The sequence below is a fragment of the Folsomia candida genome, unplaced genomic scaffold (assembly GCF_002217175.1).
Source record: "Folsomia candida strain VU population unplaced genomic scaffold, ASM221717v1 Fcan01_Sc020, whole genome shotgun sequence".
Classification (NCBI taxonomy): domain Eukaryota; kingdom Metazoa; phylum Arthropoda; class Collembola; order Entomobryomorpha; family Isotomidae; genus Folsomia; species Folsomia candida.
Window position 1 is genome coordinate 642,310 of NW_019091212.1, and position 24,980 is coordinate 667,289.

The 24,980-nt window shown below is 41.1% G+C and overlaps 5 protein-coding genes and 1 long non-coding RNA gene across 9 annotated transcripts; 4 read left to right on the forward strand and 2 right to left on the reverse strand.

Annotated features, from left to right (window-relative positions):
- The first annotated feature begins 536 nt into the window (after positions 1-536).
- Positions 537-6,938, forward strand: LOC118432875 (maltose O-acetyltransferase-like). 3 transcript variants are annotated; one of them, XM_022106707.2, is made up of 5 exons: positions 537-743; positions 819-957; positions 1,023-1,170; positions 5,708-5,882; positions 6,586-6,938. In XM_022106707.2, exons 2-5 carry the CDS (start codon positions 823-825, stop codon positions 6,833-6,835), a joined length of 708 nt encoding a protein of 235 aa, XP_021962399.1. In that variant the 5' UTR covers positions 537-743; positions 819-822; the 3' UTR covers positions 6,836-6,938. The 3 variants fall into 3 exon arrangements, with proteins under 3 accessions (XP_021962399.1, XP_035714418.1, XP_021962398.1); XM_035858525.1 differs by having other exon boundaries at positions 537-703; XM_022106706.2 differs by having other exon boundaries at positions 538-957.
- Positions 1,558-5,431, forward strand: LOC110858056. Its single transcript, XM_035858524.1, has 6 exons — positions 1,558-2,131; positions 2,225-2,521; positions 2,621-2,779; positions 2,852-3,042; positions 3,098-3,263; positions 3,341-5,431. The coding sequence occupies exons 1-6, from the start codon at positions 1,918-1,920 to the stop codon at positions 3,523-3,525; spliced, it is 1,212 nt and encodes a 403-aa protein (XP_035714417.1). The 5' UTR covers positions 1,558-1,917; the 3' UTR covers positions 3,526-5,431.
- On the reverse strand, positions 6,917-7,483 carry LOC118438382. Its single transcript, XR_004836741.1, has 3 exons — positions 7,403-7,483; positions 7,265-7,332; positions 6,917-7,043 (listed from the first exon to the last, which is right to left on the reverse strand). It is a non-coding gene; the product is annotated as an uncharacterized LOC118438382 (long non-coding RNA).
- A 202-nt stretch (positions 7,484-7,685) lies between these two features.
- LOC110858112 (excitatory amino acid transporter 1) lies at positions 7,686-11,061 on the forward strand. The gene is made up of 9 exons (XM_022106780.2): positions 7,686-8,059; positions 8,250-8,585; positions 8,981-9,017; positions 9,087-9,267; positions 9,639-9,872; positions 9,943-10,137; positions 10,202-10,236; positions 10,298-10,387; positions 10,701-11,061. The coding sequence occupies exons 1-9, from the start codon at positions 7,916-7,918 to the stop codon at positions 10,904-10,906; spliced, it is 1,458 nt and encodes a 485-aa protein (XP_021962472.1). The 5' UTR covers positions 7,686-7,915; the 3' UTR covers positions 10,907-11,061.
- Positions 11,062-11,902: 841 nt separating this feature from the next.
- LOC110858121 (nucleolin) lies at positions 11,903-16,638 on the forward strand. Of its 2 annotated transcripts, none has more exons than XM_022106793.2 (5): positions 11,903-12,133; positions 13,282-13,518; positions 13,604-13,802; positions 14,208-14,521; positions 14,949-16,638. In XM_022106793.2, the coding sequence occupies exons 2-5, from the start codon at positions 13,291-13,293 to the stop codon at positions 15,417-15,419; spliced, it is 1,212 nt and encodes a 403-aa protein (XP_021962485.1). In that variant the 5' UTR covers positions 11,903-12,133; positions 13,282-13,290; the 3' UTR covers positions 15,420-16,638. The 2 variants fall into 2 exon arrangements, with proteins under 2 accessions (XP_021962485.1, XP_035714416.1); XM_035858523.1 differs by lacking the exon at positions 11,903-12,133 and adding an exon at positions 12,394-12,509.
- Positions 16,639-16,952: 314 nt separating this feature from the next.
- Positions 16,953-24,015, reverse strand: LOC110858099 (U-scoloptoxin(11)-Sm5a). Its single transcript, XM_022106763.2, has 5 exons — positions 23,777-24,015; positions 23,023-23,164; positions 21,324-21,497; positions 18,859-19,125; positions 16,953-18,342 (listed from the first exon to the last, which is right to left on the reverse strand). The coding sequence occupies exons 1-5, from the start codon at positions 23,998-24,000 to the stop codon at positions 18,163-18,165; spliced, it is 987 nt and encodes a 328-aa protein (XP_021962455.2). The 5' UTR covers positions 24,001-24,015; the 3' UTR covers positions 16,953-18,162.
- Between the last annotated feature and the right edge of the window lie 965 nt (positions 24,016-24,980).

Consider the following 24,980-nt stretch of genomic DNA (forward strand, 5'->3'; position numbering starts at 1 on the left):
AAATCGAGGTGTCGAAAATTGGTCCATTTTTCTGCGTACAGAATACTCCTCCAGAACTCGGAAAAGAATTATTATTTACATAATTAATTAAAAATAATAAATAATAATAAAATATTACATCAAAAGTTTCAGCAAAAAATTGCCCATCTGCAGAAACATATGACACATTTCATACAGAAACGGTAACCTTTAGCTTATCGGCCCAGTAAAGTACAGCCAACTAACTTTCGTATCACGAAATTGTCATTATTGATTGCTTTACATACTTATTATTGATCTAGGCCGGGAATGTGAGATTGATTGAATTGGATTCATTTTCTTTCTGTGAGACAATAAACAACGTGACACGCGACGACGATTCGCAAACTCTATGCATTTATTTGCATATGTGGACAAGACACAAATTTGCATATGTATGAAATTGATCATTACTGACAAAGAGTCTTGAGACAAGTTGTGAGTCTGAATTTCTGTGCTTGCTTGCATGGTACGGGACTTGCGCGTCCTTGACTGAGTTCACATGTAACAACGCGGCATGAATAACGAGCCGGTAGACGACCGATAATTCCCAGCTGCTGAATTGGATCTCAGTTGTGTTTCCATCAGTGTACATACTCGAGAGATAGAAAATTTAATGACGAAAACCTGTTTGGTACACGTCCCGTACAGAAAACAACAATTGCTCGTCCACGTTGACCACTGGGTATAAAAGGAGGCCGACCATCATCCCGTATTTATCAGTCGTATAACAGCAGCAGCAACAGAATATTGAGAGTTATAATCCTTGACCTGTAACCTTTGTTAACCTTGACCTTTAGCAGGATGGCTAATATTCCTCCGAAAAAGTTTGTGGAACCGATTCCCAACGCGCAAGTTGGAACTCCGGCCGTTCCACCCCCACCGGAACATCTGAGCGAGAAGGAACGCATGATGCAGGGTTATCCATACCAAACATGGGTAAGATAACTGCTTATCATGTAATTAGTATGCAAATTAGTATGTAAATTTCTGTAATATGACAGGATCCCGAGTTGGTTGAGGGACGTCGAAACGCCCACGAGATGAATCGTCGCTTTAATGAGACCCCGTCCGACGCGGTGGTGCAAAGGAGGGAAATTATTAACTCGTACTTACATCCAGATTGTAAGGATAGGCCGAGTATCCACATAGGTAAGTGATGGTTATCAATGATAAGTAGAGGGCGGGTATGTATTTACGAAAAATGGGTGAAATATTTATTTAATATTTATGAAAACATGCAAGAATGTTTAGAAAATGTGTATGAAAAAAATCAGAATTTTGAAAAAAAAACTTTAGAATTTTATGTTCTGAATTTATTGTGGTCGAGTTTCAAGTCTCACATCGTTGAAATGTTTACAAAATATATACGCATTTAAAAAATGTAAAAGAGTTTCATATTTTTGAAATAATAGCGGAAATATTTATGTCTAAAAACCTAGAGATGTGTGACAATATGTAAAAATATTTTGAAATTTTATTTATCTATGCGAGTTAGGTAACACCCACAAAGTTTGACCATCGGTCGTCATCAAATGAAAAATTTGGAATGTGTATCCGCCCTCTGATGATAAGGTGGCCCAAGTAGCCAAGACTATCGGGCCGAAGGATATTAAAGGGTGGCATAGTTGGGCGATGGTTGGCCGACTGTGCCAACCATTCCCCTCCCGATTTTTGCAGACAAGTTTTAAGCAAAAAGTGCATGTAGAAATTTTTACATTTACTTCCTTCCTACCGAGGGTGGGACAAGGTTGGCAAAAGTATATTTAAATTGCATCTGACAAAAACTGTCGGCACGAGGTCGTACCATCCGTGGCCAAAAATACCATAGTGCGCCATCTATCCACTACAGCGCCAATCGTACTTTCAAGTCCATTTCCAGCACGAGAATCTGCCAGCATGGCTAAAATCACTTTTCCTCCAAAAAATAAATTCGCCATCGTCGAATTTAAAGAAGATGATAACTCTGTGTCGATAGTGTCAACAAGTTGGCTCATAGACTTATCCACAGTCCTCTGGCCATCATCACCCAACGTCACTTCTATGGTGAAAAAACACAAGGCACCAGAAGAGAGTTGGGCACGACATAATTGTAAAATTTTGAAAATTAAAGGTGAGTTAATAAAGCGATAATAATTTTAGATCAGATAATAATTTTATCATTTTATTTCCTAATACGCAAAATTCTTATCTTTTTTATTTCCAGATACTTTTGATGATGCACTTGTTGTATTGCGTTTAGCCGAGAAATCAAATCAGTCGACATTTGAAACTACCGTGGATGAGGATGAAAGTCGTCGTCCTAGGCGACGAAGACGAAATAAACAAAAGAAAAAAGTAAACTCTGAATCTTCTGGGTCGTCGCCGAGTAAGGACCCAATTGATAGCGACATCGAAATTCCAAGCACGTCATTTACCTCAATTACTACGTCAAAACCAGTCGAACCGAATTATTCAAGTGATTCTGACCACGATCAAATTCACTCGCCGAGTGTGTCCAACGGTATTTAAACATTCTTTTATTTAAAGTGTTTTTAAATTGACTGTTCTGTTCACAATTATGTAAAATTATATATGATTTCCTCCTTATTTACGATTTTAGTTGGTCCGAATAGTTGCCCAATTATATCAAGTCCTAAGTTGATATTGGTTGATCACGGAACGGTGGCATTAAATTCCAACCTTGATTTAAGTGATATCCCTCCAAGTGTTAACAGTCTTCCAGGCTTTAGTGGGGATTTAGTTGGCAAAAATGACACGGGTAGCTATTTTATATATATTTGTACAGATATACATAAAGTCATTGCTTTATGTATCTAAAATTTATTCGTAGAATTTGAGAAAATCGTTATTGATCGTTTGGCTAAATTGGAACAACTTGTCACGGAACTGTTGAGAAGGTCAGGTGGGATTAACATATCTCCCCCAACTAAAATAAAATTGCACAAAATTCCTGTGGTGACTGTTGCTGAGTTTAAGTCATTAAACGTGTGGATTCAGGTGCAGGAAAATCGTGACTGTTTGGTAAGGGTATAAAATTAGTTAAATAAGTTTAGTGTAATAATAATCTTCTATTTAGGTCACGGAATTGGCACTCATTGGCGCAAAAAGGCTCTCTCTCCTGGTTAGCAGAATACTGAAAAAACTTTTTGCAAATAGTCTCGCAAAAATCATTACTGTCACTGGAGCAGGGAAGGATATTGAAATTGCTTTAAACAACGAGCCAATTTATCAAATTATAAGAGGTAAGATCTTGAGTGACAGTACAGATCCAAAGTTGTAATTTAATGAAGTTGGAATTTCAATGAATTGATTAATCTAGATTCCGTGCGTGCCACAAACGGTTATAGTTTATCTACGGACCAGGAAATTGGAAGTTATGTTGCATCGTGGCTAAAGGGTGCTGAAGACAGAGAGGGCGGACGAGAAAAACGACGACAGAATGCTAACCTCAAACAGAACAAAGGCAAGAAGAAGGAAGGCGGAAGTGGCAACCCTTCTTCATAATATAAATATAGCTTCCTCCTCTACTATTCTAGCGCCAGTATCAAGTGTGGATGGTGAATCAGTTTCAGAATCTCAAGTAATAATTAGTAGTTTGCATGATAGTGTAGAATATTCGTCAAATTCAGAGAATAATAGTTATAGCTTTACAAGTTTCAGTGAAAACGAATCGTTCAATGAAGAGCAAACACCATTTCCTCAAAAACTTCGAGGATGGGCTTTGTCCCATAATATTACACATGTTGCTTTAAAAGAATTATTATCATTATTATCTAGTAGTCTCAAATTAACAGTTCCACTAGATCCTCGAACATTATTAGAAACTCCCCGAGTAGTTGAAACTGATTTTATTTCTGGTGGAGAATTTGTATATTTCGGAATAGAAAAAAATTTAAAGAGATCAATTTCAAATATCGCTCACCTCGTTCAGCCAAAATCAACAATTTTTAGCAAATTTTATCACGATTTTGGCGAAAATCTTGTAACAATATCTGTAGGTGTGGATGGTATTCCATTAAGTAGGAGTACAAGATCCCAATTTTGGCCGCTTCTTGGTAAAATTGATCAACTTAAAATTAATTCAATTTTTGTAATAGGGCTATTTTACGGAGTTCAAAAACCTACTAATTTAGATTTTCTAAATGATTTTATTGCTGAGACAATTACACTAGAGAAGGATGGATTTAATCATTTAGGGAAGAAATTTCATTTCAGAATTTCCTGTATTATTGCTGATGCTCCAGCTAGAAGTTTCATTAAGGGAATTAAGAATCATAATAGTTATTCAGGGTGTGAGAAATGTGTTCAACACGGCGAATTTGGAAAAAGTGTAGTGTACACTGAATTAAATTCAGCTTCGCGTACAGATGAATCGTTTCGTTCACAATTAGACGAGAATCATCATAAATTTTCTACTTCTTTATCAAAATTGCAAATTGGCTTGGTCTCGCAGATTCCATATGACTATATGCACATGTGTTGCTTAGGGGTCATGAGAAAACTTTTGCGACAGTGGGCAAAAGGGAAATTGCCTCATAGAATGCAGAGTAAAATTATTAATGAAATTTCAGACAGATTTATAAATTTCAAAACGTTTATGCCTCGTGATTTTCAGCGAAGACCAAGAAGTTTGAATGAGATTGATAATTTTAAGGCCACGGAATTTAGAACGATAATGCTGTACACAGGTCCAGTAGCACTGAAAAATGTCTTACCGGAGAAGTATTACATTCATTTCCTTTATTTTCATTGTGCTATGTTTATTCTTTTATCGGCCAATGCTGATGACCCCGAGTGGAACGCTTTAGCCAGGCGGTTGTTGACAAAATTTATTTTACAATGCAGAGTCGTATATGACAGTAATTTTATGGTTTATAATGTCCATGGTTTATCACATATTCATGAGGACGCTCTAAACTTCGGACAATTAGATAATATTAGTGCGTTTGGTTTTGAAAATTTCATGCAGCAACTGAAGAAAATGACAAGAACAAAAACATTTTATCTCCAACAGGTTGCAAAAAGAATCGTAGAAAACGAAAAGTGTAACGTTATTAAGAGAGAATTAGACGAGAAACGCGAAAATTTTCAAGCAAACAAAATAATTGTAAATAGCTGTTATTCTCTGAATTCTGGTCAAATTATTATAGTTCGAAGAATTACGTACAATAGATTTAAAAATGTTAAAATAGTTCATTACGAAACATTTAGTAACAAAAAATCACTATACGAAAAACCTATAAGTAGTTGTAAGTTAGGAATTTTTATTTTAGGAAATGAAATGAAAAAAACTTGTGAGCTGAATTGTTTACAAATTGCACATAGATGTATTTTGTTACCCTTTAAAGAGAACTTTGTCTGTTTTCCATTACTACATGATATCAAATAAATGAACTAAATCAGAAATAAACAGTGTGAGATTATTAAAATTCGTTGGGGAATGGTTGGGGCCAACCATGGCATTGGATCGGTAGGATGGTGGGCGGCTGATGGCACGAGGTCGGGAAAAACATTTCCAACCTTCGGCCCGATAATTTTGGCCACCCACGGCCCGACTTAAAACACGAGGACAAGATGGTACCTTCGGCCGACATTATTGGCCACTCGAATACCACTGTCGGGCCGTTCAATCTTGGCGACTAGGGGGTTATCTAAGATTATATAAAATAATTTTGTGCATGGACAGAACCACCATTTCGTTGTGATTACGGCTACAATGTCCGCGTGGGTAATAACTTTTATGCGAACTGGGACTGCGCCATCCTGGACTCGGCGATGGTCGATATTGGCGACGATTGTCTGCTCGCGCCTGGTGTCCACATGTACACCGCGACACATCCGCTTGACCCATTTCCGAGAAGGTATTTAATGCGTACCATTTTTGCATTTTCAAATCTTGCTATGTAAATTAAGGTACCACAAGAGAGTTGGCAAGGAATTATGCCACCCACTTTGATTGTAATTTTCTCAGAAATTATAGTAGGTACAAATTTGGTTCAAATACAAATTTTGTAAAAAATATACTGCTCTAAATTTTGGCAAATGTCATCTTTTGCTGTTACTTATACTTCCGTATTTATAGCCAAAATAGTCGAACATGATGAATTTTTTTTAAAACTTCCTAGCGTCAAAACCATACGGAGCACAAATGTGGGACGACTCCCACATTGTGCGAAATAGTTTTACATGGGGAGCATAATGGGTCTCATTTCCATATTGTCTTCCATACTTTTCCAAATAGCATTTCTATACTTGCCCCTCCCTATTATTTTATATTTCTGAGGACAACAATGGTTCACATCTCATTACCTGACTCAAATGAGCCCACCAACCGATTATGCACCCTGCAGAAATATATAGTTACTCCAAATAACAACCATTATGACCTCAAAGTCCACCCCCTCCATCTCGGGGAGCTCTTAAAATACCCCAATGCCCTTGTTGCTATACGGAGCCGTACTTCATGTCTTGACTCATTTTCTCTAAAAAATTATGTTGCTAAGTCCAGAAAAAATTGAAATATTCAACCTCTTGTGGTACCTTAATGACGAATTATTTTGACAGGGATGCTGGTACGTCGACATACTACGAGCTGGCATTTCCTATAAAAATCGGAAACACGTGTTGGATCGGGGGACGCTCCGTGATCTGTCCGGGGGTCACGATTGGGGACAATGTCGTCGTGGGGGCGGGATCCGTGGTGACGAAGGACGTTCCAAGCAATGTCGTCGTAGCTGGGAACCCTGCCAAAATTATCAGATATCTTGACGGGGCTGAAGTACCGCCACATATTGCGAACAAGAACAAGAAGTAGTCGATTTTTCAAATGACAAATTCGCAATAATGCAATTTTATTGTTGATAAGTTGTTAAGTATGAAGGATTAAAACAAGTCTGGAAAAACTGCTGAAAAAATTAGCTCGTCCTCAAAAGTATCTGCACAATTTACATTTTTTCATAACTCGACAACATGCACGTACCCTTCCACTGTTCCTTTCAGGTCAGGTCAGAAGTGACGCCATCCTAAATTCGCAAATTTGCCATTTTATCAAATTGTTAATGAAGGAGTATGCAAAATTAACTCGTGCCGAATCAAATCCACAATATGCATGCGTACCCTACGACCAACTAGTTCAATCTGAACTACTCCACCGTTTTCTCACTCGCCACAAACCCCCGGTGATGGATGGGACATAAGTGAAATGCCATAAAAATGCCGTAATTGCATGACGGACGCCACTTACCTTACGCAGGAGCAGATGCCCATAAACTGACTCACTTGTTGGTTTGGTGACATTGATGCGATAATAGGCTGAGAAAAAAATCCAGTTTTACATAATTAATTATCAACGACTAAATATCTGTACTTGTAAAGTGATTACACGGCGTGAAATCCCAGTAGTTGCGAATAAGTGGACAATTTGAGCGAGAGATTAGCCGGAATTCGCCCCTTCAGATGGGCGCTAACCTATTATCTGACTAACTGTAAGGTGTGTAAGATAAGGTTAAAGCACACACAAAGCAAATCCCCGATTGCTCACAAGTTATCAATCGATTGTGTTATTTGTTTGACTTGTCAACGCGATTTAACGTGCTTTATCCACTGAATTGATGAAGCATTACGTCGTGGACAGAAGAGCAGTACCGTGGTCCACTACGCTCTCTGGGTCGCATTCCGATATCAGCATCTCTCCAGTGTGCATATCATACACTTTGTCTGCTGAGGGACAGATAAGCCAGGGCGGATTAAGGCGATCATCACACTAATCAGGTCCACACTCCTCGGTCTGGCTCTTACTCGGCCTAATTTGCGTACCCCACTTCTCGGCAGGAAAAATATACCCGCACGACCTCAAAGGTCAGCAGGTCAGGTATCACCCAATCTCAGGAGTAAAATGGGCTTAATTAAGAACCCACGTGTCGCCGCGTTCCTCGCTGGAGGCACGTTCTTCACGATTCAGACGATTATCGGAGTCTCGATAGGAATCGGGCTGGGGTTCGGGCTCAGGGAAACGGATGTCGTCTGGCATCAGAGAAATGTATGGGGAAAATTTGCATTTTTGTGATTCTTTTTTCGTACATAATTCGTAAATATTTTTTTTGTTCGTAAATATTAAATACATATTTCTAATTTTTTGTAATATTTCGCAATTTTTCGTTAATGCATATTCTAAATTAATTAAGTGCAAAATGCAAATTATTATCATATGAAAAACTGCTTTGTTTCAGGTGATGTACTTAACCTTTGTGGGTGACCTTTTCATCCGCACTTTATCCGCGCTTATTCTGCCGCTTATCGTGTCCTCGCTAATCGACGCCGTGGGGTCGATGGACCTCTCCCTCTCGAAGAAGATTGGGACTCAGGCACTGGTCTTCTATCTCGCGACCACCGCCGTGGCCGCCGTTCTTGGAATCATCCTCGCCGTGATCGTTCGACCCGGTGACCACTCCTCCATCGATTCGGGTGACGAGTGCACCGCGTCCGAATCCTCCACCGTCGACGTACTCCTCGACCTCGTGAGAAACGTCTTCCCGGACAACTTAGTCGGCGCGGCGATGGAAGTGGTACGTCTTTTAACATGTGTTTTTTCAATTTGTGAAATAACACCGATTTTTTTTTGTCGGAAATTAACTTAAAAATTGAGATTATTTCAAAATTAAATTAAAAGTGGGTTTATATATGACTTCTTTCTTGGTAACTTGCGCCAATGCTATAATTTAACTATGGCGAAATTGAAGTTACGGTAATTTAGAATAAAGTATAAACCCATCTAAACCCATCAGTTCAAAAGTCATTTGAAGGTTTTGGGTAAAAATTGAAATCCGATGTTACAAAAATTTCAAAAACCGTAAAATCGAAAACCGGTCTTACGAAAGTTTACTCAAATCTAGAAAAGCTATTTTTTTAATCTTCAAGTTTTGCATGCCGCGATATATATTCAAATTAACTTGTTTTGCAGACTACGACCGTCGTCGACAGGTCAAACGCCTCGTTGAGTAAGAGAAGTTTACTGTTTTCTTTGCCGTGGTTGATGTCCTAGATGTTGACCTATGTTTTTTTTCTAGATTATGACGAGTCTCCCCTCGAGTTGACGATGACCCCGGGGAAGAACATGATGGGGCTGGTGGTCTTCTCCCTCGTCCTGGGCGTCGTCCTCGGCAACATGGGCGAGGCTGGGAAACCCGTGCTCTACTTTTTCAAATCTCTGGGCGAAGCGTCCCTCCTCATCACGAGCAAAGTGGTCATGTGAGTCTCAAAAGCCCCAGCGGATGGTCTCCAATTTTGAGCAAATTAGTGTCAATTGATCACATATTTGATTAGGCTGAAATTTGCAACAGACACAATCTCAAAGTGTGAAAAGGTTTGGCGGACATATTTTTGCATCCGAGGAGGAGAAAATGCGTAGTAAAGTGAAAGATTTGTCAATTTTAATGTGCGTTTTCTCCTCTTCGGATGCAAAGATGTCTTCCAAACGTGGGAGATCGTGTCTTACGTAAATTTCATACTAATTAAATTTGTAATCGTGTGGCACTACTTTGCTCAAAGTCGGGAGACCTCCGTTGTGAGAATAAGTACTTTGCATATTAATTAATATCTAAATCTGCATATTTTGACAGGGTGTCCCCACTCGCGATCTGTTTTCTAATTGCGGGTCAGCTCGTGAAGCAGGACGACATTGGAGCAGTTTTTCAGAACATTGCGTGGTACTTTGCGACGGTGATGGGGGGACTGGCGATTCACGGGTGTCTCATCCTCCCCGGTCTCTACATCCTCCTGACACGCACCAACCCCCTGCCATTCTTCGCCAATATGTTTGAAGCCTTGGCGACAGCGTTTGGAACGGCGTCAAGGTCAGACAGAGGTCAAGCCCTAAATTGCGACGCATCGATCATGATAATGATTTTCCTCTTTTACGTACAGCTCTGCCACGCTGCCCGTCACGATGCGCTGTTTAGAAGAGAAGAACAAGGTGGACGTGCGCGTCTCCAGATTTGTCATTCCGATCGGCGCGACGGTGAATATGAACGGAACGGCGCTGTACCTGCCCGTCGGTGCGATATATATCGCCCAATTGTGCGGGAGGACGCTCGGGTTTGGGGAACTGGTGACGATAAGGTGAATTGAATTGATGATTTATTCATGAAAAAAGTGAGTGACTGACATTTTGTTTTGTATGCAGTTTGATCAGTATCGCGACAAGTGTGGGGGCAGCAGGTGAGGAGAGAGTGATTCGTGACCTTTGACCTGTCAATTTACATAATTTCTGTGTACGCAGGGATCCCACAAGTGGGGATGATCATATTGATGACGGTGCTGGGGTCGGTGGGTCTGCCGGTCGATTACATGGGGTTCATCATGCCGTTAGGTGAGTGGGGTTGACCCAGATTATCGCGAGGTTACCAGTGTTTCGTTTCGTGCAGTTTGCCACATTTTTTTAATGGGAAGTAAGAAATGCAAGAAATGCGAGGTGCAAAACCTGCAAGAAAGTGCAAAAAATATGCGCCATCCAGCGCTGTATGAAGTATGCGCGGCGGGCGTCGTTTCTTGCGCCTTGCATATTTTCCAAGTCAAAATATTTATATCTGCAAGAAACTACTTGCTTGTCCTTACTTCCTGCCCACCCGAAACACTGCAAACTGCGACCTGTGATGATGATAACCTTATTTGGAACATTGTAGACTGGCTACTGGAACGTTTCCGAACGGCGGTGAACGTTCTGGGAGACTCGATCGGAGCAGGAATTGTGGCGCATATGAGTAAAGCTGACCTGGCCAAAATAGACGCCGCGGCGGAGGAGAGGCGTGCCATGGAGGAGATGGAGCAAGGCGGTGTTAACAGCCCCAGCAGTCCGCCACCCTACCAAGACGGCAAGGACGCCGTCTAACCAACGGCTCATGATCGGATAGATAGCTTATTTATTACAAATTTCTCCAAATACTACAAATTCCTATATTTTGTGTCCAAATCTGAAAAGCAGTGTGATGAAAAAACCTGATGATTTTGACAATAAACAGTATTAGACATTAGACAAGGAACCAATCAAGTCTCGAGTAAAGTAACGAATAGATAAATAAATTTCATAAAAAAATGTCCACTTTTCAGGGTAATTTGTGACTGCTCAGAAATATATGCTCATCTCTAAAATAAGGACACAAACTGCTCGTTTTCATGCAAAAATTGGTCATCTATTCCAGATCTTCTCTATCGCTAGAGTATCAATAAATAAATTTCACAAAAAATGACCACTTTTCACAAAAAATGACCACTTTTCACAAGCAAATGTATACCAAAAAATTGCTCAGAAATATACGCTCATCTCTCAAATAATGACAAGCTAACCCATTTTCATACACAATTGGTCCGTATTTCAAATCTCTCCACATCCTTCTTCCCTTCTCATTGCAGGATATGAGTAAATACAACTCTCTCTGAAACCTGATGACGTGATGACACATAATTTCCCGTGATGCTGCTGGTGTCGAGTAAATCATGAGCATGTAAAAGTGCGAAGAGTCTCTCTCCTCCTCCTCCTCGCCTGATTTTGTCTTTGTCTCAAAAAAGCGAGACTCGAGATGAGATTGGTTTTTGAGGGGGAGACAGAGTGTGTGCAGAGAGACAAGAATTTGTGTCTCATCTCACCGACGGAGGATGGAGCGATGGGGCTGGTTGAGAGAGGGTCGTCCATAAATGACGAATAGAGACCCCCACTCGCTCCCCCCATATTTCTCGCTTTTTAGATAATCCCCCTCCCCCAGGGGAAAACTTTGTGTCGGTGGACACTCCCCCGAGGGGTGCTGGAGGACATGAGACGTGTATGGGATAGATTGAGACGACGCGGACGATGGTGGTGGTGCGATGGTGATGATGGCTGGGGTGAGACTGGACCCTCCATTTCTTCCCGAACTCATCCACCTGATACACGCAGTCCAGCCTCGACTTCTGCTGTCAACACCTTTGTCAAGAACGAGAGAGAGGGGGGAATTTATTCAATTAATTGATTACCGAGGGGGACAAGGTAACGGAGAAGAAGAGGAAAAGCCCACCCTTCGAGGCATCTCTTGATCCGAGCGACGCACTGCAGAGCAAGGGCACACCCACACTCCACCACCAGGTCAGTTAAAGATTATTCCTTGGCAACGTTTTTAGGTATACGTGATAAGGAGTAAAGACAACAGGTCGCTGGGTAGTTTGGATAAGGAGAGACAGGTTTGGTTGGGAATTAGTTTAGTGGGGAGTAATTAATTGGTAAGGTGTAAGTAATTAGTAATTAGTAATCAATTAATTAATGATGATGGGGTGATGGGGGTGTGGTCGGTGGTGTTGGTGGCGAGGTCGGTATATTTTTTGCGGCTCCCTGCCCCGGGTCAAGCGAAGTGGGCATGGTGGCAAAGTAGCGGCAAAAGACCGACCAAAGGCAGAAAAAGTAAGTGAAAAAGTAAGTAAAAAAGTCCGTCGTCAAGGGAAACAATCAGCTTGAAATAATTATGGTGAGTAGAAATTTAGTCTGTTTTGTAGTAGGAGTCGTCAGGTCAGGAAGGCTAGTCAGATTCGAGTCAGATAGATATCGAGGGCTTATCTTTTTTAGTCAGATTTTGGGATATTACTAGTGTCATACTTTGAGAATGCCGATGGAGTGGCGATGGAAGCTGGTGTCGAAAGAGTACGACGACGTGTCACTTGTGGTCAAACAAGTCGGCAACGTTGTCACCGTTTTAATTAACGACGTTGTTAGTCATACCATCAGCATGGTGGTTAACGATGAGGCTTTCAACTCCGTTGTTAATCCTGGGTTGGAATTGATGGTAAAGTTTTGCAAGTATCATCGTTTCCCTGTATAAGCAAGAAGGGATAAGGGTCTGAGATTTCAAACCTTGATATCCGATAGGCTGGATGACAAATTTAATTGAATTAGTTTGAAATTTGGAAAAGGTTTGGCAGAGATATTTGCATCCGAAGAGGAGAAAATGGGCAGTAAATTTTACACTTTGTAAATTTACTGTGCGTTTTCTCCTCTTCGGATGCAAATATATATGCCAAAGTGCGCATTGGAAGATAGTGTATTTTGCTAATTTTATGTTTAGTAAATTTGTGATCGATTGACACGAATTTAATGAAAGTCGAAGAGCATAGAGCTCATTGTTGGTAGAAGAGGCGCTAAAGAGGTGTGAGATGCGCTAGAGGCTTACATTCGGCATTGTTTATTATTAATCTCAATTAAGTAAAAGTACTAATACTTTGCTGCCTTTCTTTCTATCTCAGGAGTCCAAGATGGTGAGAAACTACAAACGCAAGACGGAGGACCGCTGGTCAAAGGAGGACTTGCTCGAGGCGCTCACGAACATCAAGGAGGCCAAGATAAAAATCAACGATGCGGCGCGGCAGTATCGCATCTCTCGAGCGACGCTCTACCGTCAATACAAGAAATTTCTCCAGGCCGGTGGGAAATGCGATGTCAACCAGTTCCGAACTTGCGGAGGGAACCCGATCCTCACGAAGGTGAGGATAATTCTATTTCAGAGATAACTGGCCTGGGCTTAATAATTGCTTGTTATTTAATTAAATCATTAAATCTGACTTGCAGGTGGAAGAGGACGTATTGGAAAAAACGATCCGGGACTTGCGAGAACAGGGCTTTACTGTCACGTCCAGTGACATAAAGCGGATCTGTTTCGAGTACTGCGACTCGAACGGGATTCCAAATCAATTCAATCAAGAGAAGCGGATGGCGAGTGACGACTGGTATTACGGCTTTCTCAAACGCCATCCGGACGTCCGAATTGGTAAATAAGAACACTACCACATTCGTAAAATAGTAGACCACTAGACTAGGGTTTAAGATGTGTTATCAGTTTCAGAAATATGTATTTTGGGTTAAAAATCAATCCTGAAATTGGGATTATTTCAAAAGTAAAATTAACTCTGTATCTCTTGGCCCGTTCAAAAGTTCTCTTAAAGATCAAAGTCACGGATTTTTGTATAGCATTTCAATCAAACTTTGGCTTTTAATAATTTTTGAAATAATCTTCATTGGTTGGGCTGATTTTTAAGCACAAAATTTCTAGCGACTTATTTAGGAAACTGATAAAAAACATGTTAAACTCTTCTCTACAAATCCACTGTAACATGTCAAACCCATGCGAATAATTGTATGATTAATTTAATAATCTGATGTTTTTGTTAACTAGGCGATGGGTCTATGCCTCTCGAGGCACCAGCTTCTCCCAAGCCGAACAAGAAGAAGAAGAAGAAGCGCTCCAATTCCACTGCCGCTGTTGTGGTAAAATCTGAGCCAAAGTCTCCCACTCGAGGGGGACCTTCTGCATCTTCTGGTGCCGGTGCGATGACCACCACGTCTGCTAAGAAGACGTACTCCAACAAGAAGAAAACTGCGCCAAAACGCAAAGCTTCGTCATCCGCGTCTCCAAAACGGGGTGGAAAGAAGGCTGCTGCCGCTGCCAAAAAGAGGAAAATTGATGCAGAGACCGTCATTGTGAAACAGGTGGGTTGGATATTCATTCGTCATTTGAATAGTTAACGCAGGACTCGATGACAAAATTAGCACATTTTTAATCATTCCTCCACTCTGGGAATTTATTTTAAAATTTTGGACGACAAATTTGTAGCCAGTAAGTTGATTGATAGAATGGGGGTGAGTTTCTTAATCCAGTTTCGATGAATTCCAACTTTTTTGAAGGCTCCTTAAACCTGAGATCTCCTCCTCCAAAAAGTGTCAAAATCTGAAGTGCATATTTTTTAATTTGACAACTCCCTGCTCTACAAATTCGTCGTTCAGAATTTTAAAAATTCCCAGTGCCGAGAAACGATTAAAAATGTCGTGATTTTGACGACGACTGAGTGATCGAGTCGTACCTTAATGAATTTATAATCCACCAATACTAATTAATGTTTTCCTTGTTGCTTTACAGGAGGTCGACATTCTCGCTCAGTTGGAGGACGAACGCGATGAGGAAGATGATGAAGAAGAGGACGAAGAGAATGAGGACGTCCTCCGCCAAAATCAGGATGAAGCAAGTTCCAAGGCTGACGACGATGAGGAGGAGGAAGATGACGAAGAAGAAGAGGACGAGCAAGGCGAGGAGGAGGAAGAAGAAGGTGACGGTGAAGAAGAAGAAGAACAAGATCAAGAGCAAGAAGAGGATGAGGCCGAGGCCGAGGGGGAAGAAGGCGGCGGTGAGGAGCAGGAAGCTGATGACGATGAAGTTGAAGAAGTCGAGGAAGACGACGAGGAGGAAGAAGATGACGAAGGGACGGTGGAAGAAGTCGCAGCTCCATCAGCAGCCGCCGAAGGTGGTGAGGATGACGATGACGACGAAGAAGAAGATGAGGAGGAGGAAGACGAAGAAGAAGAAGAGGATGAAGAGGACGACGACGAGTAAGAGAGGGACGAAGATATAGATAAATATTCAAAATATTATAAAAAAAAACTAAACTCTCATCATCATCATCAACGTAAATGCCACCAATGCTGCGAGGGCATGCTAAAAAATCCTGAAGAAAGCTAACTACGATTTAATTATTCAACCATTACTTGTTGTCAATATATAAGACTTGATGTTTTCACTGCTCCTCCTCCTCCTCCTACTATTACTTAGGTTAGTTAAGATAAAACTACATATTATTATTGAGGACAGTGAGTCATATTCTACTCGAATGCGGCCGCGGGAATGACATGAGGATTACCTTATTATATTATTTGTATACTTATATATGCATATATACATATATGTAAAATGATACTGGATTTGTTGCCCCATTTTCCTCTAATTTTTATCTCTCTATCTCTCTCTCCAACTTGGCTAAATTTTTATAGACGATATGGGATGAAGAATATGTGGATCAATTCAAAACTCTGACTGTACTTTCCTTTAACGTCGTCTTCTCTCTTATTTTTTAGCCCGTTGATCTTTCCCTTTGTCCATTTTTATGTATTTATGTAGCAGCAGTAGATTTCTTACTTGTTAGGAGAGGATGCTAAAAATGGAGGTCTCGGAGAGCGTGTAGTCTCAGACTTTGATTAAACTAGTATAAATGGATGGTGACATTTGGAAAAGACACGATCTCCAAATGGGTAGGTTTGTCAGACATATTTGGAGAAACGCAAAAGTTGACAAATTTTCCACTTACCAAATTTGCTGCTCTTCTGAATATCTCTGCCAAACGTGTTCATTGTGAGATCGTGCACTTTGCAAATTTCACATACGATTGTTGACTTATTTGTTCAAAATCTGAGAGCATTCGTTGTGCCAGGTCCATTATAAATTATTACTAGTATTGAGATACAATTAGTTAACTGTTCTCAGTTAGTAGATCGTTGTTAGTTAACTAGTTGTCTTGCTTGAAAGGGGTACAATTGTATATTCCTATTATATGACATCTCGATGTGTATACATATTTAGAGTAGAATTACGAATTCCTGTGTGTGCTGATTATTTTGTGCAAATTAAGGTAAATTGTCATTCATGTTATATGCGTATGTCCGCATACGAAATATTTATCGAGTTGTTGATATGTTTCCCTCTGTTCCTTTTCCTCGTTGTCCTTGTTCTTCTTAATTTTGCAAATCTAAATAAATAAATAAAGGTCAAAAGAAAGTAATGTGTCGGTCTTTTTTTGATCATGTTTTTAATCAATCTGCCACCCTTCTTGGTCATCTTTTTGCATGGAATGAAGTAACATAAGACTGGATGATGCATCACAAGAATCGTCAAAATCAGGACATTTTAAGCATTTTTTCGGCTCTGGGAATTCATTTTAAATTTCTGGACGACGAATTTGTAGTCGGCAAGATGATTAACAGAATGGCATTGAGTCGTTCAGAATTTTTAAATAAATTCCCAGAGCTGAAAAATGATTAAAAATATGCTGATTTTGACTCGCTATGAAAAAAGAGACGCCATGATGCTTACATAGTTGAGAAAAAGGGGGGAAGAAAGGTAATTTTTTTATTCAGCTGTCAAAATCATCAACCATTCACGCCGATACAATTCTACATATGTCTTCTTCCAGTATATTTGCAGCAGGTACACGTTTTATCCACACACACGCACAACGACCGACATAATATGTTATGAATTCTCATCGTACCACAGAATCACTGGAAATGTGTAGGATTTCCATCGTATTTGAGATTGGATAATGGATTACGCAGGGGGAGGAGGAGGCGGCATTGAGAGGCTTTTCATACACATTTTTTTTTATTAAAGACGACCAGAGAAAGCAGAGTGAGGGAGGGAGGAGCAGATGATATTAGGAAAACACACATATTTATTTATTCCTTAGATAAGAAGAGCGTCGTCCTATGGTGTAGGCGATCCAATTCCAATTCAGACTTTTGCTGCCATGTGTGGGACGACGAGGATGTTGTGACGACGACGATAACTTCGGTTAGCTAATGGTAAATCTAATGAAGCCATAAGTAAGCTGGCCATTCACTCATTTCAATAGGATTAGACTTCGGATTCATTCCAATAAATAATTCCATCTATTCACTACTTTTTTTTCTCTTCTACGGTTTATAATTGTCTAGTTACATATGTGTGTCTCCCCGTAAGAGATGTGTGTGTGTTATAGTTATGTTATGTAGTTATCTTTAATTAACCCACGCCAAATATTTGGTGCGTCCCCGTAAGAGATGTATGTGTGGTAGTCATTTAAGTATGTACTAGTAGTTACAGATTATGTGCAGTAATCTTTAATTAATTAACGAATGAAATATATGTAACCCACGCCAAGCATTTCTTGTTGACGGCCTCCGCCAAAATTTAGCCCACATCCCCACCTACTTATTTACTTACTTATGTATCACAACCTATTTTACGACCTAAAATTTATGTAACTAACTAGTTAATTACTCTTCTTACGTAAATCTGCATTTATCTGAAAATCCCCACTGACATGACATTCATGCGGAAAAAGAGGTGAGTTTTATAACGCATTCTGCTATAAATATGTACATAACGTGACAACCTAGCGTTGCGACAAAGTTTAAATTTCATGCTTATTTATGTAGTTGCCATCTCGGCGTGTACTTATACCTTATTTAGCTTTTTATTTTTTTGGGGGGGAGGGGCTATGTGTATGTAAATCTGTTTGTGAAGAAGTTGTGCTTGATATGGGTGCCTACTTCTGACACCGGATTTCGAAGGAGAACCCCTTATTCCACAAGGTGGACGTGATCCCCTTGGTCGTCTCGGTGGGGCACCTCAGTCCCGAGGGGCAGTTGCATTTCCGCTGCACCAGAAACTGACTCGGTGTAGAGCTCAAGGTCTTACAAGGCTCCCCTGCAGAGCACGTCCCCAACTAGAAAAATACAGGGGGATAACAATGTGAGGAAATAATCGGTGTTTCAGGTGCTAGTAATCAGCGGTAACAACAAGAAAGTGGTTTGACCAGCAAGAAATGCAAGGCACAAGAAGAAACTACGCCATCGTGCCCTATGAATAGTTCATAGGGCACGATGGCGCATATTTCTTGCATTGCTTGCGTTTCAGTGCAGGAAATGTAGGAAAATGGTATGAAAGGAATCATTGATAACTGAGGTCTCCTAGCGTATGCTCCCCGAAATTAGTGCTAATGGATCACAAATTTAATTACTATGAAACTTACGAAAAGCACGATCTCTTAATGGGCACGTTTGTCGAAGATATTGGCACCCAAAGAGAAGAAAGTCGACAAGTTTCACACTTGTCGACAAACGACTTGTCTCAAATTTTGTGATCGATTGACACTAGTTTGGTCAAAATGGGAGAGCATTGACTGGGAGACATCGATTGTGTGGGTGGCAACAATGTGAGGAAATGTGTAGTAATTTTGTACCGGGGAGCAGATGTAGGAGAGATGAATGGCTTCCGTGTCGACTTCGGGGGAGGAGAACCCCTTGTGGACGAGGACATAGTTGTGCGTTTCTGGGCAAATGCATTTCAAGTGGTCGGAACTGAGGACGAGTTTTTCGTCGTCCTTCTCGGCGGAAGTGGCGGAGAGCATGTTTTCGTCCTCCTCCTTCACCTTGGCGTACATCATGAGGCTGGTGTATGCGGTGTACATGTTGGCGCAAACCTTCAACTCCGGAGCCGCCCCACAGTACTGCAAGAATAAGACCACATCGTTAACCCTTACGTAACAAAGGAGTGAAGGCTTTTGTGTAGCGTACTGTCCTGTTGATAGAAAGTTTGGTTCACCTTTCGTGATCTTTGGGGTCAAAATGGAGGTCATCATTGAATTCGGGGTTAAATTTCCTACTAAATTGAGATATATGCAATTTGTGGCCTTTTTGACCTTTTTGACCTTATTGGGTGTTTAGACATCTTCGACCTCGCCCTGTACCTTGAAGTTAGGAGATTACTATACGTTGAAAGTTGAGCTTCAAGCTTATATGTCTTTTCATTCAAGAGTTATCGGACGGACCACAGAGTTGAATGTTTAGGAAATTTTAGGATGCTAAATTTTCACAAACATTAATTTCCTAAACAATTTTCCTAACCATTCAATTCTGCGAAACGGACAGACAGACGGACGAACATAACGCTCTCATAAAGACCTATCACCCTCACTTAACACGAGGGGCGTGATGAGACGGAGAAAAGAGACATGATCATCACCACCTTTGACGGCTTTCTCTCGCACACGAGTTTGTTCATTAATCATCATTTCAACCGGGTAGTGATCGTGGTTTGGTTATTATTAGAGCGACAGGATCTGCATAAGGACTAAAAGTCTGCCTACCTAATTCCCTTATACTCACACTTTCTCCGGATGATGATGAATTGAGTGGAGGAGTGTGTGGCGTGGTGTGGTGGGTTTTGTTTTGTTTTCGCATTTATTACCATTCCACTAACTTTCTCGGAAACTTATCCTCTGACTCGGCAAGTGGGTCAAATTAATCATGCCAACAGGATCCTACAGTAGTTTAGTAAACTTTATTATGTTCCCTGCTTTTTGGAGGATAAGTATTTTACTACTTTTCGCATGGCGTGGGTTTTATAGGGCAAGCAGACGCCAAATCTGCGAAAAAATAGAACACTTGGCTTGGCGTCCCCACGAAGTCGAGTTGGAGGTCCAACCCACGTGGCTGCCTACTTATCTACATATCCACATATCTACTTATCTACCTACATACACAACTATTTAGCAAACTAATCCGAAGAAATTGGATTACACGAACGAGAAGATGAGCACGTCTGCAACTTTTCATTTCTGGATTTTATTAACCAAACGAGTGACGCAGGCAGGCAGGTTCGGAAATAAATGTGATTGTCACGAAAATAATCGTTACGAAATCCTAAATTTGATAATGGGATCGAAATAAATTGCATTTTAACGAGGATTTTCTTCTTAAGTAAATGTGATTGCTGTGGAACATAAATAAATCAAAAGTAGCCCTGTTTTGTGAGACGATACCCGGGTGACGATATTATTTGTGAGGAGTCGGGATGATTTCTTAACAGGCTGTTGTTATCGGATCGAGTGGTGTAATTTTATCCCACGCGAGGACAATAACAAGTCCTTGAGAGCTGCTTATGCTATTAATTACCGAGACGAAGGAGGGATTATGCATGACAAGGTTTGACACACGGCGTGGGAAGAAAGCGATACTCTCGAGCGATACAGCCATGTGGAAAAGTATTTACTCAATCAATCGCGACCTTAAATAATGAGGGAAAGTCGAGAATTTTCCCAATTAAAATATGTCCATAACTCGCTCTCTCTCTCAACTTTGCCTAGAATTCGATCCATATTTGGCAACGTTTTAATCAATTTCGCCTCAATAAATGCGTATATTTAGATATCGCTATACGTATTTACATATTCTTATGGGACACAGTTGGTGGTGGTGACGACAGTCAACTTGGGCAACTTTAGGAAAGGTGGGCTCGTTATAACTGTGTCCTGATTAGTTAGTCGGGTGTCACCCGATTATTATTCGCCAGCCAGCCAGCCACCTACGACAACCCCATGAAAAAGTCGTCCCCGTGGAGGAAAAGTCGGCCGTGATCTTGTCTGTGTGTGGGTTGATACAAGCATAAAACGGGACTCCGATATCGTATTCCGGACAGGACAAGGACATGATAAGCATGACTTCCTTGTAGGAAAAGTGCTAATGATGCCGATAATAGATACACACGGACGTATTTTGATGATTGGAAAGTTTAAACTTTCTCTACTGCTCTTAACGAGCTCAACTTTCTCTTCTCGGAAATATGGGATTGTTCCCACATGGAAAAAAAGCAGGTGACGCAATGGATCATCGATGCGTAGAAGGGGGCAGATTGCGACTGGCTCACCTTATACTGATCGGACCCCATGGTGACGGAGTGTCCATCGAAGGTGTCCCAGGTGAGGGGGCACCTCGCCCCCACGCCGGGACAGGCGCACCGCTGCTGGACATTTATCCCGTGCGAATTGGCCTGCAAAAAGCCGCAGATCGAGTCGTCCCGGCACGTGGGGAGGTCCAAGACCTGCGAAAAGAAGGGGAAGGACATGTGTTAAGCCATGTGGGTGGATGGATGGATGGAGGTTAATCAAGTTATCGGGGCGCTAATTGTGCAGCACTTGACTTGTTGATGCTTTCACTTTGTTGCTCAATCTCGTTAGTGTGTTGAGCGAGAGCAGGTAGAAATTCCCCCGTCACACGGTTACGTACAAAGTTTTATTCAATTTAGAAGAAGTAGAAGAAGAAGGATTCGATTCTCGGTGTGAATTGCTACATCAATTTGAGTGCTTCATTTCGTGCGGGTTGGCTACATTTCTGGCAGTGTGATGGAAAAAATGGGAGAAATGGGAGGTGCAAGAAACTGCAAGAAAGTGAGAGAAATATGCGCCATATGAAGTTTAGTGTAGTTTTTTTGCACCTTGAATTTCCTGCAGGTCAAAATAAGTCCCTGCAAGAAACCACTTTCTCCCCAATGGTAACTTTCACCGTAAACACTGATCCATTTATTTTGACAAGAAGCCAATAAATAAGTAAGAGGAAGAAATTGTGTTCTTGGAAAGTCGACAGATAAGAAAATGAGGGAACTTTCTATTTAATTTACTTTCCCTTTCGACGGAATGGGAGGAATCGACCCCAACTTTTTTTGGGTGATGCTATGTATTCCGAGAGTGTGTGAGACGCGGCCGCCCACGCAGCCAGAAGAAGATCACTCGAGATTCGGATTGATGGGGGAAAGCGGTGCATCAAACAATCAAATATATAGACGCGCTCGCTCCTCGCTACCTGCTCTCCCATCCTTTGTTTTCTTTACATTTGACAAGATTGAGGAGGAAGAAGCCATGAATAATAAATGAGGCCAATAATATATACGTACGTACGTAATACGGACGGTGAAAGCAGCCAGGTGAAAGTGGCTCATTTTTCAGACAGAATATGTACTCTTGATTATGAATAGTATGTTAAACAGGGACCGCGGAAGTGTGGGGACGGAGGGGCGTTACTCGATGAGTTCATGATCAGATATGTATGCATTTTCAACTTTTTCATTTAATGACGGACAACTGATGGTCATCTTTGTGCGTGTGTTCTTTAACTCGCATTTTCAAAATATTTCTAAATATTGGTGCATATGTACTTTTAGGTTTTCAAAATATATATTTCCGCTGTTATTTGAGAAATATGGAAATAGTTTACACACGTTTTCAAAAATATTTATATATTTTGTAAATATGTCAACCGTGTGAGATGGAATTTTTGGTCAAAGTAATTCGACTACATCCGGAGCATTCTAGTCAAAAATAAATATTGCGAAAATTTTATTTTTTTGTAAATATGTTGGCATTCTTTTCGTGAATATTAAATACAAATTTCAGCGATTTTTCGTTAATACATATCCGCCCTCTACCCATGTTATACATATAAACTCCTACCCCCTAGCCTACACGGTTAATGCCCCCCGATGTCCCCACGGCTTCCGCGGCCATTGGTATGAAATGCATGCCATTTTAAAGTTGGATATGATGGATTAATTGTGTGGGAATTGGTCTCACCGAGTCGTCATATCGCATGTCCTCGACCTGGTTGGTCTGTAGGTGGAGGTAGGTACGCGCCTCGGACAGCGTGTCGGACAAGAAGACGATGAGGACGCTGCAGGTCCAGTGCGACACGCCCAACCAGCGAGGACTCACCATCCTGAAAATAATACAAAATCCTCTTCAAGACCCCTCACCAGACAATCTCTTCCCCACGAAGGCACACAAAGATTGGAAATTGAGAGCTCTCTTTTATGGATACATAGATTGAGTCGAATCCTATTTTTTTGGAAATCCTGGCTGGAAATCCAGGGCGTAATTTATTTAGGGATGAACCACCTGGGATACTGGAAGGAATGTGCGTGGGTGGTTGTGGTGGTGCAGATTGCCCCCAATGGAATCTTCGTCGACTAAGAATGGATGTGTTTGCTCTCCAATTTTTATCAAATTAGTGTCAATCGATGGGAAATTTGAGTAATATGAAACTTGAGAAAGACGCGATCTTCCACTGGGAACGTTTCGCAGAGTTATTTGCATCCGAAGAGAAGAAAACGTGTCGTAAATTTTGAAAATGTAAAATTTGTCGACTTTAAGGAACGTTTTCTCCTCTTCGGATGCAAATATTTCTGCCCATTGTGAGATCGTGTCTTTTGCAAATTTTATGCTAATTAAATTTCTGATCGAGTGACACTAATTTGGCCAAAATCGAAGGGCATACGCTGAGAGAGACGTCCATTGAGGAAGAAAGTAAGGAAACTGTGTCATTGCTCACCTGTAGCTTTGCAGCGGAGAAGTCGGGGAAATTGAGACGTGGAGAAAGTGTTTGAGATGAGACGAGTTGAAGAGAGCGAGTCTGAGAAAGATGTCCACTTTGGGCGATGGGAAAAGTATCAGTGAGCTTGTCGGGGTTCGGGCGAGGTACAAAAACCCAGGACGAATATTAGCGTGGGTTGAGCCCAGAGATGTAAGCAAGTACATAGAAAAATACGTGTACATTCACGGGCGGAGGGGGAGACCTGCCCAGCCAAGTTCGTCGTCGTGGTGGTGGCGATGGGGTTGTTTTTCTCGCTGGGAGGAAAATAAAAGGTGTGAGGATGATGTTGACCAGATCGCCGCGTTTTTTTCCGTCGTCACCTCTGCCAATCCTCCGGAAGAAGGAGAGGAAGGACTACTTTTAGGCTGACCACATGGCCACAGCTTCGCCATGAATGAGGAGGACGAGTAACAGTTTCCAGAAGGTGGGATGGACCTGTAGGGTTTCGTTGCTTGCGGGTTTGCTACATTTTTTTAATGCACAGCAAGACATACAAGAAAAGCGAGGTGCAAGAAAGTGCAAGAAATATGCGTCATTATAACCACCCCTCGTATGAAGTATGGCGATGGAGCGTAGTTTTTTTGCGCCTTGTATTTCTTGCGGGTCAAAATATTTACCTGCAAGAAACCACTTTGTTCCCGTTATTTCTTGCAAATGGTTACTTGCACCCGAAACACTGTGAACTTATCATAATTCGAATAATGCCCCCTCTTCCCAACCGAGTCGTGTACATGTGTTGTGTATGCATTGAGCAGATGACCCACTTCGTCACCCCACTACTTCATTGACGCAGGTTTGAGTTGTATTGAACAGAAATTGGATTTTGGAGGAATGCAATTTGCCACCTTTTAGAGATACATACGTAAACTCATATATGCATAAGTAGATAGATACTTATCAAATTTCGACATGTGTTACCTAACATGGTTGTGCAATAAAAAAGGAGCACAGGAAAAGGTCACTGCGTCGCAAATACTTGTATCGCCAAGGAAGATCAGTTTTACGAGACAAATTCAGTCAAATTGGGACAAAGTGACATTCAAGGCTCACTATTCACCTACGCACGTACGTTAAATAACTGAATTAAACGGGTTTCTTCCTTAAAATGGATGGTGAAATCAAGTCAGATAGAGAAATTTGTGTCTGCGCCTCATTTTGACCT